We start from the raw sequence: 15,477 nt of genomic DNA on the forward strand, positions 1-15,477 counted from the left end.
GAACACGGATGGGCGTAGCCTCTATTCTCACAAGATAATAGGGAGGGTACGGTACGGTGCAAAGAAGAAAAATAGAGATGTGTCATAAGTGCCCTGAGAGAGTGGGTGGGCCAGGAACCATGGAAACAGGAGGCAATCCTTCACTGGGTCTGGGGTGAATTAGGCAAGACCTCCAGACAAGTTACATGAATTCTGTCCAGGACAAGCATTCCAAGGGGAACAATAAAAGTGTCCAGGAGTCTCGAGGTGAGAGCCAGTATTTGTTATGAGAATATAAAACTTACTTATATTTACTGAGGCTTAAGGCCAAGGTCTTTGCTCACTTTATTGCTTAATCCTGGATTGCCTATTTTAAACCCTAAGACTATGTACAAATCCTTTCTGCCATTTGGAGCACCGCTGAAGTGTCACCTCTTCCACCAAGTGTCCACTGGTCCTCACCAAGTGATATAATAGTTTATCCATACTTTATTGTCCTAATCTCTGAAGTGGTTACTACCCCACTAGTTCCTATGTTCCTTGAGAGAAGTATTGGTCAGTGTCTGAAAAATCAGGATCACCCACAGCATGTAGCACAATGTTTTGCATTTAATTTAGCCTCCATAAAAATGTATTTAGTGAAGGAAGGAAGGATGAATGAATGACAATGGTGCAGTAGGAAAACCAGGTGACTCGAATGAGGAGACCTAGATTCTGGCTGCCACTAACCAGCTTTGTGACCTTGGGTAAGTCAAAAGTCAGTCAACTTCTGGAGGGAGAGGGCAATGCCTTCATGAAATCTTAAGTTCCTTGCAATTCAGTACCAGACAGTTCACTGCGTTTAGGTAAGCATGGCACTTGTCATCATTTTCCACCCCAAATATTATGTTTTATCTGCTAGTGAAATAATTATGTATCAAAACACTTTCACAGGCATCATTTGACCCAAAACCATCTTAATTTTAAAAATAACAAGTATGTAACTTAAGGAGTCTTGGCCAAATCACAGCTTAGAAATGATAAAACCAAAAGTTAAAATCCTGATCTCCAAATCTTGTGTTTCCTCAATACCCTTCATTATCAATAACTGCTTTAACTTTTCTCCATTATAAAACCAAAACTTTTGAGTCTTTCCCTGACAACATTCCTCACTGGTCTCCACAAATTCAGCTGTTTGAACTATATACCAAATTAAAAAGAAATCAAGCAAATCAATTTGATGTGTGGGAAATCATTTTCCTGATGATAATTCTTCAATCAGCTACTTGTTGGTACCTATGAGTTCCTAAATTGCCAAAATGACAGAAGGCTTGGGCAGCTGACTCCTATAGAAGAGTATACGATACCACCTGGATGATTGTTACTTGATTATCCTGTACTAGAGATTATCGCAAGAGGATTTTTTTTTTCTTTTTCAGTAGAATAACTTTTTAATCTTTTGAAAGCCACGTTCTTCATGTGTGTACAGTCCAAGATCCACTTCCCATTTGGGGCAAAAAGAGCATCTGTGATACCCAGCACAGGGCACATTCGGAACGCCTGTACTTTCTGAATTAAATGCTATCTAACCATCACTTGAGTGTTTGAATCTTGGCTTGGCTGCACTTATGCAAAGACAAAAATCTGTCACTCAAGCCTGAAGTGAAGATAGTGAAATATGACACAAAATCACCCACTTGCTGGCAGAAAGTAATAATACTTTCATAATTATGACAAGAGCTGACACTTTTATGGTATGGGCAGCATTCAAAATGTTTTTTCATTTATTAGCTAATTTTGTCCTTACAACCACATTATCAGGCAGGTACTATTTTTAGCCCCATTTTACAGACAAGGAAACTGAGGTACAGGGAAGTGGTCACATAGCTGGTAAGTCAGTAGGAAATCTCTCTCAGGAATCTAGGAATGTTTGACTAGATTGCATTTTTTTTCTCCTTTAAGGGAAAGGTCTAGCTTACTTTTAAAACAAACAAAAAAGCATGTCTGGTCTTTTCATCCCATTGTTTAATCGATTCTGTACTCTGTTGGCTTCATTTGGCCTGACAGGCTTAAACTTGTGCCTTTTCAAGTGCCATTCTCAAAGCCTTTCCCTCCTTTCTTCAATTATTACATTCTTTAAGACACAGATTAATCATCATATCTTTCTCTTCAAGTTTTCATAACTCCACCTCTTTGTCATAGCAATCACCAATTTGTATTATAATTATCAATTTCCATACACCTTTTCCAACAGATTCAACTTTTAAGGCAGGACCCATGTCTTACTCACAGTTGTATACTCAGCACTTGGTATATAGTAAGCATTTTTCAATGTATTGAATTCAACCTTTCCTTTCTTCATTTTATCCCATTTTTTTGGAGGGGTGGGTACCAAACTGAGTAATTCCCTTTTCACTAATGTTTTGATTTGCAACATATTAGAAACACATTAGATCAAAACTTTCTTGCTCACCATTCACATCATCCAAAAAGACTTAATGCCACTCATTTACTTGTTCTACATCCCCTTAGTACTAAACTGAATCTTTTGCAAATTCTGGTTGCAAGTGATGGAGCCAATTCTATTAATTTGGAATTTTGTTTTATTTTTCTTTTTCTCCTTGAATATTGCTCACAAAGCCATAATTAGAGTGTATGCCAATCCAATTCAATGTAATAAATATGTATCAATGGGCAACTTTGTGTCAGGCACTGTGCTTGGTGTGGGGAGTGAAGCAGTGAACAGAACAGACAGAACCAGTCATTTCAGAGTTTAGAATTTAATGGATAAGAGAGCAGCAAACAGGTAATTAAAGATGGCATTTGTGTCCCAAAAAAGGAAAGTACATATTGCTCTGGAGGGTAAGAAGATACAAATTAGGCTAGGGGTCAAGGAAAGTCAAACAGAGGGAGTTAGTTACTTTTAAGCTGAGGTTTGAGGAGTTAGTGGGAGTAACCAGATATAACTTCTAACCGTCAATGGCAGTGGCCACACCTTAGATTTCTTTTCTCCTTTTCCCACACCTGGGTTTTTTTGTTTGTTTTTGTTTTTGTTTTCCTCTCTCTCTTAATAAAACACTAATGACTGCAGCTGTCAATAGAAGTGTTTCACTGAATTGTTTTTTTTTATTGGGATATTCACTTTATTTTTTTTTTATTTTTATTGAAGTGTAGTCAATTTACAAAGTGTCAATTTCTGGTGCACAGCAGAATACTTCAGTCATACATATACATACAAATACTCCTTTTCCTATTCTTTTTTATTATAGGTTACTACAAGATATTGAATATAGTTCCCCATGGTATATTGTTTCACTTTATTGTTGATGGCAGGAGGATGGGAAAGATAAGGATTCTATTTTTCTGGACTATCTAACTTGGTATCCTTCATCTACACTCAAGGAGTTGACAGTCTAGTAGAAACACATATCCTGGAAGGACACTCTTGGACATGAGCATAAAACATATAAGCACGACACCCACTCAGTAACTACTGAGCACCACTCTATGCGGAGAAGGCACTGCATCAAACTGCACCAAGCTTGCATTTTCAGAGCAAACCTAACCCACTTCAATCTATAATTATCTCGAGCTCCTCAGATTATCAAATTATTAAGTCAGAAGATGGAGGGTTCAGCATAATAAGTATAGTCTAAAAGTTGGCAAGAATAAAAGAGTCATCCGAAAAGCTGCACATTTTCCTACCATTATTAGTCTATCCTCACATCTGTCCCTCCCACTGTCATTTGACCTCTGCTAAACACGTATCAGGCATGAGGTACATTTTTGTTGAATGAATGATTATGTTGCTTGAAAAGAATTACATAAACTCAAATACAGAATTAAAAGCAATGAGTTTTGTCATTTCCATGATTTCAGAAACAGACTGGCAACGGTGAATATGTTGGACTAATGTATAGGGGGCAACAGTCACAGACCATACTCCCCTACTTCTCACCATCAGTAAGGGAATTTCTACAGCACTAAGGAGAAGGCCCATTTGGGAGATCAAATTTGGATGATTGGAATGATGGAAGCAAACCCTTACCTCAGGCGCCATAATAGATACTTATGTCTGCATACCTTCTGACTGGCTATCAAGCAGCTAAGGCGTGAGTTCCCTCCCACATTTGTGAATACATGCATTAACATGAATTTCTCCATTCCACTGTGGGGAAATAAAACATAAGCCCCTACTTTGAGTAGGAAAAAAAAAATGAATACAGGAAGAAGTCTTTTCTTAATTAAAAAGAAGCCTACGAAGCCAATCAGTTGTAAATAAGAACACTTGACTTATTCAGGTGCTGAATATTTTGTGCTGCTAAGAAAAACAGAACATTTACTTCTTCTGGAGCTAAACAAAGAAACTATTTGCTGATTAATCAAAGTGAGGCAAAGGCTTCAAATAGGATTAAATTTGACTATGTTAAATTCTCCACTGTTAAGTGACAAATCTCTCTTGTTTTCCTAATTTTCAATCCAAGGAGACAATGATTCTTGCCAATTTTTTAGTAATGGAGCCCATCCTAACCCACCTAGTCTGAACATCTGTGCTCCTGCAGACATCAAGGTCTGCCGGACAGGTTTCATGTCACTGTGGGCAGTCATGAAACACAGCATAGGGCTGGTGACAGGACATCAACTGTGCCAGTTGTTAATCTCTTCAGATGCAAAATAACTACAACTGAACTTGCTATTTTGTTCTTTCCTGACTTAAACTGAATCCCTTATTTCATGAACAACAACAAAAAATTCAGAAAGCTGAACCAAATAAAAGTGTTTTCAATAGTCTACAAACTTGAAACACAATATAGTCTTGTGTTTTTATAATACCTTATTCCTCAGGGTCCCTGAGGCTGGTCATAAAGAATCCACAAGGTGGAAAATTTGGGGCTGTATTGCTACTGAAAATGTGTGGAGGACACTAACTGATGGAGATGGCTGAACATAAAACATACCATCACTAGACTAGCCAATCTTTAGACTCTGCCTTCAAAACTCTATCCCATTTCCACTCTATACTGAAATTCCTCTTGGAGAAGAGAAACGCCAAAGCACATTTCCTATAGTCTTACAGGAAATACACCTGTCAAGAATGATGATCTTGAAAGAACTTTTTGTGATATTTAATACCAGACGTGTGTGGCTACTGAGCACTCAGCAAGTGGTTCGTGTGACCAAGGAACTCAATGTTAAACTTCACCTTCTCTTAGTTAATATAAATTTAAACTTAAAATACCCACACGTGGCTAGTGGCTATTGTACTAGACAGTGCAGTTCTGGATACTACAAAAGTTAATTTTCAACAAACAAAACAGCATTTGGAAAAAATTAGTCTTTTCTTCCTTAAGACCTAACAAAATAGCCAGGGAATGACACTATCTGTTCAAAAAGAATCTTTCTCCGGGAAGGTCCCAGAGGCCAGTAAGCATCTATTGCCACTCCATCAGGCAAGAGGAAGTAAGGAAACTTAACGGCAATCTCAGCTTCAGTCCCCCAGGACTTCTCTTCATGTGTTCCTTTGAAGTCTTTCCTAGCTTACCTTAAATTAAAAATCATTCCTCTTCTTCTCCAGCACTGGCAGTATCTCTCACTGGGCAGATCCAATGACCTCGTGATCAGGGTCTTCCCATCCTCTAAGCTGGGGGTTTGATTTTTCCCCAAATGTTCTGGCAAACAAACCAAAGAAACTCTGTAATACCATCATCAGTGAACACCTTAATTATAATGGTCCAGTAAGAAAAGTTAAGAAAAGAAAAGAAAAAAACAAAACAGACTTTGGGACTCAGGAGGGAGATGAATTGGGGACTGAAAATGAAGAGATGAGGTCCATCTCCCCAGAACAGTTTTTCCAAGTCCATTCATGAGGAAAATTGTCAACTTCAGGAGACTCAGAAGATTTTTCTATGTGAATTTTCTGATGCTGACTGAGGTAGGCACTTCTGCTGAAGCATTTCTCACAGTCGGCACATTTGTAAGGTTTTTCTCCTATATGGGTCCGCCGGTGCCTGATGAGGTTAAAGCTCTGGCTGAAGCACTCCCCACAATCAGGACACTTATACGGTTTTTCTCCTGTGTGCGTCCTTTGGTGAATGACCAGGGTGGAACTCTGACTGAAAGTTTTCCAACACTCAGAACATCTGTAAGGTTTTTCTCCTGTGTGTGTTCTCTGATGTCTAATGAGATGGGAGCTGAGGCCAAAACTCTTTCCACATTCACAACATTTATATGGTTTCTCTCCTGGCTGGAGTCTGCATTCTTCTATCACATTGTAGTTTGGACTCAAACTTTCTTCATATTCAGAACTTTCATAGGATTTCTCTCCTGTGTGTGTTTTCCGGTGTGCAATAAGGTTTGAACTTCGACTGAAATTCTTCCCGCACTCTGTGCACTGATAGGGTTTTTCTCCTGTGTGTATTCTCTGATGCTTCATTAGAGTAGAATGACAACCAAAGCTTCTTCCACACTCAGGGCATTTGTAGGGCTTCTCACCTGTGTGTGTCCGCTGATGGCGGATCAGACTAGAACTCTGACTAAAACTCTTCCCACAATCGGGACACTTGTAAGGTTTTTCTCCAGTGTGGGTCCTCTGATGTTCTACTAGGACATAACTGTGGCTGAAGCATTTCCCACAAACTGGACATTCATACGGTTTTTCACCTGTATGCGACCTGTGATGCTGAATAAGGTGAGAGCTGCTGCTGAAACTCTTCCCACACTCAGGACATTTATAGGGTTTCTCTCCCGTGTGAGTTCTTTCGTGGATAATAAGATGGGAGGTGTTGCTGAAGCTTTTCCCACATCCGCCGCACTGGTAGGGCTTCTCCCCTGTGTGTGTTCTCAGATGCTGAATCAGGTGAGAGCTGCTACTGAAGCACTTCCCACACTCAGAACATTTATAAGGCTTTTCTCCCGAGTGGGTCCTTTGATGAGTACGCAAATGAGAACTATTACTGAAGCTTTTCCAACACTCAGAACATTTGTAGGGTTTGTCCCGGAAGGATGCATTCTGCTGGACAGAGGCCCTGGTGTGTTCTCCTGAGTCCCATCCCCGGTGAATAGGTTCTTCCTCCTCTTTTCCTGTAGAATTTTCCTGATTCTCTGAGTTGCCAAGATGATTCTCACAGGAATCATCACACTCAATCTCACCTCCTTGGGACCATGTCAATGGCATTTCTTTTGTGTCTTTATGCTTACAATATTGTGGGCAGTCACTTTTAGACCACTTTGAGGCTCTCTCTTTAAGTTTATCTGCCTTAGAGTTATTATGTTGAACAGTTTCCAAATTATTCTTACTTTCACCTCCTGCAAGAATAAACAAACACTCTAAACACATTCCCCAGTCTCTGCCAGGGGAAAGAAATTCTGAATTTCAGTTGAAGAGAAAATAACAAACTCAAATCTCATAGGCTATTTTATATTTGTAAAGTTTTAAAAGCTGGTTTTACTTCTTTTTCTCTCTGTGTTCATCAGAAGCAGGTGAATTTTTCTGTACTTATAACAACACTAATGAAGTATCTGAGTAATTGTCAGCAATTGCTAAGGGAGGTATCAGTCTAAAAATAAGTTCATCAAATTTTATTCTAGTTTTTTTTTTAAGTAGGGAAGAAAGTGAATAGAGGTGAAAACTAGACAAGACCTTAGATAAAACCTGAGCAAACACAGAAATAACAATGATACCCACTACTTGAGAACAGTAGCTTTGCATATAGTGTATTAATAATCGTAAAAACATGTGAGACAGATATTATCATTCACATTTCTTAAAGATAAGACAACTGAAGCTGTAAGTTAACATAGCTTGTAAATGACACAGCAGGGAATCAAGTTAAAGTCTGTCTCATTCTAATTCCTTGTTCTTTCCACACATTCTATAGCACATCTTGTGATGAATTTTCAAAGGATTTGGATCTTCTTGATCCCTCACCTGTAAAAATGCTTTTCAAACTCTCCCTCTCTGTGAAGCCATCAGAATCTGAGACCAACAATTTTTGCTCTTGCTCCGTCACAATGGTCACAGCCAGGTTAGGGATCAGAAATCCTGCAAAAGGAAAACAGGTTATGTTTGGAGGCATTTGTGAAAATTTGGTTTTCTTCCTTCCCAACCATTGCAACATAACAATTCTAAGCACATAATATTCTGTGGAGCATACTGAAATAAGAAACACAGACTTTAAAAGTCCTGTTAGAAAAAAAATCTTATCTCAGACACAAGTGTTTAGAATTAAGGGTTAAGCCAATTTACCTTTTCTAAGGAAATGATTAAAAAACTAAATGCTCACATTAAAGTCTGAAGATCAAGCTTCAGAAATAGAATGAATACTAATACTCACTGTCCACTTGGAACTTAGAAACACTTTTAATTGAAAAAAAGGCACCAATACTAAGACTTTAAGGAATCAATATGCAGGTATAAGCAGCAGCTAAAAAGAACTCCGTTTAGTGTAGAAAGAATAACTGGGTCCTTGACAGAAGGATGAAACCTCTGAAGTCAATTTCAAAAGAAAGTCAGGATTTATATAACTCTTAACAAGAAACTAGGACAAAGCAGGGCTAGAGTAATTATGGCCAATTATCTCTAAATATAAAAAGGAGGCTAACAAGGGAACTCTTTCCTAAACTTTTACTCTCTACCATAATCCCAATATCCCTTTCAGTCTAAACTTTATTTTCTGGACCCAACTACAATCCCTGACCTACTTTATGGGACTGGAAATGTGATCTTTCACTGAAAGGTGGTTATATATGGACTTGGCATCCATTTGGGGATATAAAGAATAGCATAATTCAGGAAAAAATGAGAGCTTAAAAGAAGGATATACAAAGGCACACAGAGAAAACAAAAGATGGCGTACTTACAATTTTCATCCTGTTACTGTCTATAATGTGCCCACGCAGTAAACTAAACACATAACATTTCTCATTTACTTCTCACAATAGCCCTCAGAAGTGTATAAACAATTACCAGCATGTTATAGATTAACGAAACAGACATTAAGGAACTTTTCCAAGGTTAACAAGCAGAATGTGGTAGATCAGGGTCCAGTCCCAAGCCCGTTTGGACACGACTTTCACACCCTTATTTAACAGTGAACTAGAGCAGGAAGCAGAGCTGGGGGGTAACTCCAACCTGCAAATGATCAGGACCTTTCTTCTTGAGTGTGTTGACTGGAGTTTTAGAAAATCAATTAATATCCCTAGACCTTATATAAAGGGAGCTGGCATTCCCTAAGAATTCTCAGGCTAAATGAAACTCGTCTAAATTACAAAAATTCCCAGTGTTTGTGGGGGAAGGGAATATACCTGAAAGCAAAAAGAGAAAAAAGAAAAGAGTAAAGCTGTTCAAATGGAGTAATACGCTTTGCTCTCTGAGTTACACATTTCTATCAGTCTTTACAAAAGAAGCAAGAGTCTAGGTAACAGATACCTGTGATACCATTTTCCCTGCTAAGAAACTATTAACTTTGGTAACAAAGGAACCCTCAGGAACACTGGCTAAGCAATATGGTAGCAAACTCAAGGCCATAAATGGTATTAAAAGACTGTCCTTAAGCTGTCACTCCACAGAGAAGGGCTGTTTTCACTGTCCTACAGCAAAAAGGTGATTAGGATGGGACGGTGCTTGGATTAAAAAGACTTCCTAAGAAAATGCACTGCCTGAAGCTTAGCTCTAAGAAGCGCTAGCAGGGAGCACAGGCTGGGTGCACTGCGGGGTGAAGTTCCAGGAGAGCAGATCGTCCCCAGTCGACACGGTCCTTCCGGGGACCCCACAGGAGAGGGAGGCGCGGCGGCCGGTGCGGCGAGATGCTGGGCCTTCGCACCTGCCGGCAGCGGCACCCCTCTCCTGAACGTACTCTGCAGCCTGGGAGGTGCAGCTTCCGTTCCTCCGGCCCGCAGCCCTCAGCTCCCATCCCCCCGAGAAGGCACTCACTGTTCTGGGGGCTACACACAAGGCGCCCCGCACCCCCAGCAGGCCCAGCTGTCCCGGAATTAGGAGACCCCTCTCCTGTTGACCCTACCAACCCAGGGTCCTCAACTCCCAAACCCGGAAGACAGAAACAGGAAGTCACCCTATCGTCCCCAGCGGGCTTTGCGGGAGCCTCTCTAGGAAACAGCGATGGCCGGCTCTCGTTGGTTTTAACCCTTAGGATCGCGGACAAGAAGGAGCGCGCTGGTGGATTTCCTTTCTGTGCGCCATCTGTCGTTTGCCGACTCTGATACTCATTCCTCACATTTGTCAGGCCGCTTATAATAGAGGGCTAATTGGAGCTTATACTTTTCCTTGCCATCAAGGCATCATCTTCTCTTGTGATGCCTGCTCTTCGAACCCAGACTCCATGCTGCAAGGAAGCCCAGATCACTAAGAGAAGCCACTTGAAGCTATTCTGGCTTGAGGGAGAAAGCCTTTAAATGACTTCAGCTCCAACCAACAACACACGGCAACCACATGAGACCCCATGTGAGAACCCCCTAGCGGACTCCAGTTACCCCACACACACACCCCGAACCATGAAAGAAAATCATAAAATAACTATGTTTACTTGAAGCTCCTTGGTTTTGGAATGAATTTGTTATGCAGCCATGGACAATCAACGGTGGCTCGCACTTGAATTCTTTTCTGCACGAAGCCAAGGACCCACACTTGGCAGCGCACGTCGTCCCAGGGGCTCAACCGAGACCTGGGACTCAGCCCTCCTCAAGCCCCACATCCGTTTTCCTGCATCATAAGGACCTTGAGGAGATTGTCAGTGAGGGATTAAAGGAAAGTGAGGGTAAGTGGAAGGAGGAGGAAAGAGGTCCTTGTCACATAGTGGCAGAGATTTGGCAACACTGTGTTGTCATCTGTGCTAACGTGGAAAATAAGAAGTATACCTACTGAACTCAATAATCTTGGCCAGGAGTCAACAAACACGTTCTGTAAAGGGACAGAGAGTAATTATTTCATGCTTGTGGGGCATACCATCTCTGTTACAGCTACTCAGCTCTGCCATAATTGCACAAAGGCAGCTATCTGCCAAATTAGCAAATAGGCATGTTCCAATAATACTTTACTTACAACATATGGACAGCCTACTCATCAGCAGTATTTTGCTGATACCTTTTCCAACCTAAGAGATTTCAAGATAGTTATTAAAAGTGCCACATGGCTTCTTTTCACTGCCTATGATAAAATGCAGGAGAAGAGAGAGAAGAGAGAGAACCAGCCCTTGAATATATAGGAGCTAGAAACTGCTGCATTTGGAAAAAAAAAAATTTTTTTTCTCATCCTACCTCTCCAGATGGCAAACATGCTAAAATTAAGAAATAGCTTCTGGGAAAAGTTCAAATATCCGGGGCTTCTAGGAAAACATGGTCTAAATAAGGGTCAGCAAATCACAAAAGACCTTTTACAGATCTTAAGGGTTTGTCTTGAAGAGCTTCTCTGTTGAACAATCGAATACCAAAGAGTCTTAAGGGCCTTGACTCTAAGCAATCACACAGAGGCCAAGGCCGAAATGGGTTTAGCTCATGAAGATTGCTGAGTGTCACTTTTGTTTAACAGAATGAGTTATATATTGACCTAACAAAGGCCTCAAGATTTCTGAAATGTCTTGCTGGGACTGAGAGGCACAGAGACAGCACAACTTGATAAGAGGGCTTGGGAATCCCCAAATTTTTCTGGCAGGAAACAGGCTATTAAAACTACTCAGCCACAAACATGGGCTACTGTTGACAGGAACCAGAATATGACACCCCAAAATGTGCCCCTTTGACATAAAAATTATTTTGAGCTGAAGGCAGTTAAGAAGCAGAGAACAGGAGGAAGGGTATAGCTCAGTGGTAGAGTGCATGCATAGCATGCATGAGGTCCTGGGTCAATCCCCAGTACCTCCTCTGAAAATAAATAAATAAATCCCCCCCCCCCATTTTTAAAAAAATAATAATATGAATAAATAAAGTAAATTTTTAAAAAATAAAATTATACCATGATCTGATGTGAAGAAAAAAATAAAGCAGCAGAGAACATAGAAAAAGCTCTCTCACTGCCCTCTTTTTTTCTACCTAAAGGCAGAATATCAATGCTCCTTTGCTTGAGATGACTCAGCACCAGATGAATCTACAAACAAACGTTACTCCATTAGGTCCCTGCCATATATTTACTTTCCCACAGTTTGCTGCCCTTGGAAGCCTAAACCATCTTCCTTTGTCTTATCATTTCTCTACTGATTCATTGTTCTTTGTCGAAGATGTTATATAAGCCAGAGAGCTAAGCTACCTTTTTGAGTTACTCTTTCCCTGAGTCTCTCCCATGCATGTATGAGATTATGCATTAATAACTCTTCTTTGTTTTTCTTTTCTTAATCTGTTTTTTGTTGCTGTTGTTGTTGTTCTGGAGACCCCAACTGAGAACTTAGAAGGGGAGAAGAAAAATTATTTTTTCCCTCTCTTACATTAGCAAAAAGATAATATCTAAATTTTAGGACATTTCTGGCCTTAGGGAAGAATTAGGCTTAGATGAGGTCATGAGAATGGGGCCATAGTGATGGGATTAGTGCCCTTACAAGAAGAGACACCAAAGACCAATCTGCTTCTCTCTCTCTTTCTCTTCCTCTCTCCACGCCAGCTGAGGACACAATCAGAAGGCAGCCATCTGCAACCAGAGAAGATAGCTCTCACCAGAACCCGACCACGCTGGCCCCTGATCTCAGGCTTTCAGCCTCCAGAACCATAAGGAAATAGATTTCTATTGTTTAAGCCACTCAGTATATGATATTTGATTATGGTATTTTGTTTCTTGAGATGACTAATACAGTTCTGATCTGATCATATGATCAGAATGGCTCACATTGAATTGTCCATTGTCAGGTTCTTGCCTTTGTAGGGATATTTGCATTTTAAAAGAGAAGGTGGTCAAATGATCACTGATTGGCAGTTGGTGCAAAGCTCTGTGGTGAGAAGCAGTGTAATGTTCTAATCAGCAAATTCATGGCCTCACATTCAAGATTTGTGACTCTTTACTAAGAAATTGAACTTCTCTAAGCCTCAATAACTTGGGGACAGTGATACTCATCTTCCAGAGTTCTGCGGATTATTTTTATTCCTTTTAGTGGTGGGCTTTCTGGTGCTTTCAGCAGATCTTTGGCTCCTTTTCTTCTCTTCATCATCCTCCCCCACCCTTCTCCCTGCGTTGTTTGGCCTGGGGGTAGGTACAGAAAATGGCGACTGAAACAGTCACTGCTCCCAGTACCTGTGCCCCTGACTCAGCACCTCCAGGGTGGAGCCAGGTAGACTGTTAAGGAAAAGCTGGGCTGGGCCTACTCGTAAATCTAAGTTTAACAAGTGTCGATTTACTGATCTGAGTTCTGCTGGGCTAATATGTAATCTAAGTTAATAAGTGTTGATTTGCTGATTCCATGCTCATGATTTTTTTGCTAGCCAGCTGGATTTTCAGAGATACATATCTGGCCTTGGAATGTCGGTTTGCTGCCTCCCCACCTCTGCTTTTGTGATGATGCTGCTAAAGCTGTTCCATGCCCGGTGGCCAAATACCCCAAGTTTGTAATTAACCCTATAAAACCTCATGCACATGTCTTCGAGGTGCTTAGAGCTTCGGAGCAGAAGCCCCTCTGAGCCCACCGGCATAATAAATCTTGAGTACTCCAACCCTCCGAGTGGTGCTTGTTTCTTGGCTGGCCTGTCGTTTCCATAACAAGAGTAGAGACTCCGCTTAGGGAAAGAGTATGAGCTGGCACAGAGCACCAAAGATATCAGAAGCCCAAGAACCATAGATCCCCAATACAGAGGATTGCTTTATTGAAATAGATACCAAGAAAATTGCAACATCTTTTCTGAAGGTGGGTGGGAGGGCTGAGTATGTGGGCTGTGGGGGGAAAGAAATGTCTGTATGGATTTGATTCTGGTGTTACAGCAAGTCAAAGCGCTCAGCAGAGCAGAGCCTAGATTGTGCCTCTGCTATTAGCTCGGATGGCTCTTTCCCTAGTCACATTAGATGCTCAAGATTCTAAACCGTGACAGCAGGTGGCACCAGACTCAGCTGTTTGGTGAAACTGCCACAAAATAGAAATTACGCTGCAGAGTAATCCATCCGTGTATAATCGCAAAGAATCTTGATGCGAACATAAAAGTAATACTTGTATCAATTAAATTTAACAAAAATAAACCTGAGTGTAATCAAGGATTATGGAATTAATTACTGGAGAGAGAGGAGGAGAGACTATTGTCCTGGGTGCCGAATAACCAGTCTTCAGAATATTAAGGGTCATGTCTCCTCTTTGGCCAAAGGTTTTCTCTAAGGTGAGTTGTGTCCAATGTTAACTTGGCACCCACCCTACTGCAAGCCCATTTCCCCTAGAAGACAAAAGATCAAGATTAAGCAGGCCACATTCCTGGCGATGGAAGAGAATTCCAGTTGGTAGGGCCAGATCTATTTCTTGGAGCCACAAAGCTGTATAAAGCAGAAATTTGCAAAATTGGTCTCAAATTATGCAGGAACCCAGAAGAGGAGGACACCATTTGGAAATGTGAGGTGTGAGTACACATTGTAAAGCCTGGTCTATGGCTGTGAGCCCTGAGTTCATTTCTAAATACACCAAATGCTGGAAAGCAGACTGGTTACCAGTCAGGACTGGGAAAGCAGCAAAATTTCTTCAGGACATCTTTCCACTTGCTCTTTCCAACACCAGCCCCCTACCTCCAACTCTGCACCTGCCCTCCAATTTCAGACTGACCTACTATTAGTGAGCTCCTACCGGGTGTTACCTCACTCGGCCTCTGTATTTTACCCTTTGTCCCTTCTCCCATCCCTGTAGGGGCTGAGATACTCAAGGGTCAGGTTGAACAGCATCTGGGGATCACAGATCCCGAGTTGGCTGGAGGAAAGAAGGTGAAGAGGAGGTATATTTGATCAGTGCCTTCCATGGCCCAGTCTCTCTCACCTCATCCTCACAGCCATCCTGTATGATGTAGGAATTAGTATTCCAGTTTTTTGCATGTTGAGGAAACGGACACAAAGAGCTTCAGAAACGTACAAAGCCTCTAGGAGGTAGAGGGAGTGAAGACCCTCAACAAAATCAAATTCATGAACCCATTCCTTCTCCTGTATTTTCTTCTGCAGTGAATGCCATCCCCAGGTAACAAGTTGCCCCAGGCACCATCTTTGACTATTCATTTTCCCTTAACCCATAACCAACCAGTGACCAAATTCTGCTGATCCCACCTTCTAAATAACTCTCAAATGTGTCCCCTCCCCAGCTCTCCCGCTGTCACTTTCCTAGGCCAGTGCACCGTTTCTCATTGGCCTGTAGCTCTGTCTCCAGGTTGGATCAAGAGTTGTGTGGACAGAGGGAGGAGGCTGACGAAGAGTGAAGAGCAGCAGAATTAGCCTTATATTTTAATAGCCTTTTAACAATATTAAACCAAATGGTAGCATATATGGAGTGTTCATATTCCTATGCTTGGCACTGTAACTACTCAACACACGGGGCTAGTGTTAATACGGAAATCACAAATCAAAGGCAT

At 41.2% G+C, this 15,477-nt stretch overlaps 1 protein-coding gene across 1 annotated transcript; it reads right to left on the reverse strand.

The window, feature by feature from the left end:
* Nucleotides 1-5,664: 5,664 nt before the first annotated feature.
* On the reverse strand, nucleotides 5,665-14,911 carry ZNF572 (zinc finger protein 572). The gene is made up of 4 exons (XM_064476654.1): nucleotides 14,895-14,911; nucleotides 9,890-10,101; nucleotides 7,886-7,999; nucleotides 5,665-7,263 (listed from the first exon to the last, which is right to left on the reverse strand). Exons 1-4 carry the CDS (start codon nucleotides 14,909-14,911, stop codon nucleotides 5,744-5,746), a joined length of 1,863 nt encoding a protein of 620 aa, XP_064332724.1. The 3' UTR covers nucleotides 5,665-5,743.
* Between the last annotated feature and the right edge of the window lie 566 nt (nucleotides 14,912-15,477).

Source organism: Camelus dromedarius, chromosome 20 (genome assembly GCF_036321535.1).
Source record: "Camelus dromedarius isolate mCamDro1 chromosome 20, mCamDro1.pat, whole genome shotgun sequence".
NCBI lineage: Eukaryota > Metazoa > Chordata > Mammalia > Artiodactyla > Camelidae > Camelus > Camelus dromedarius.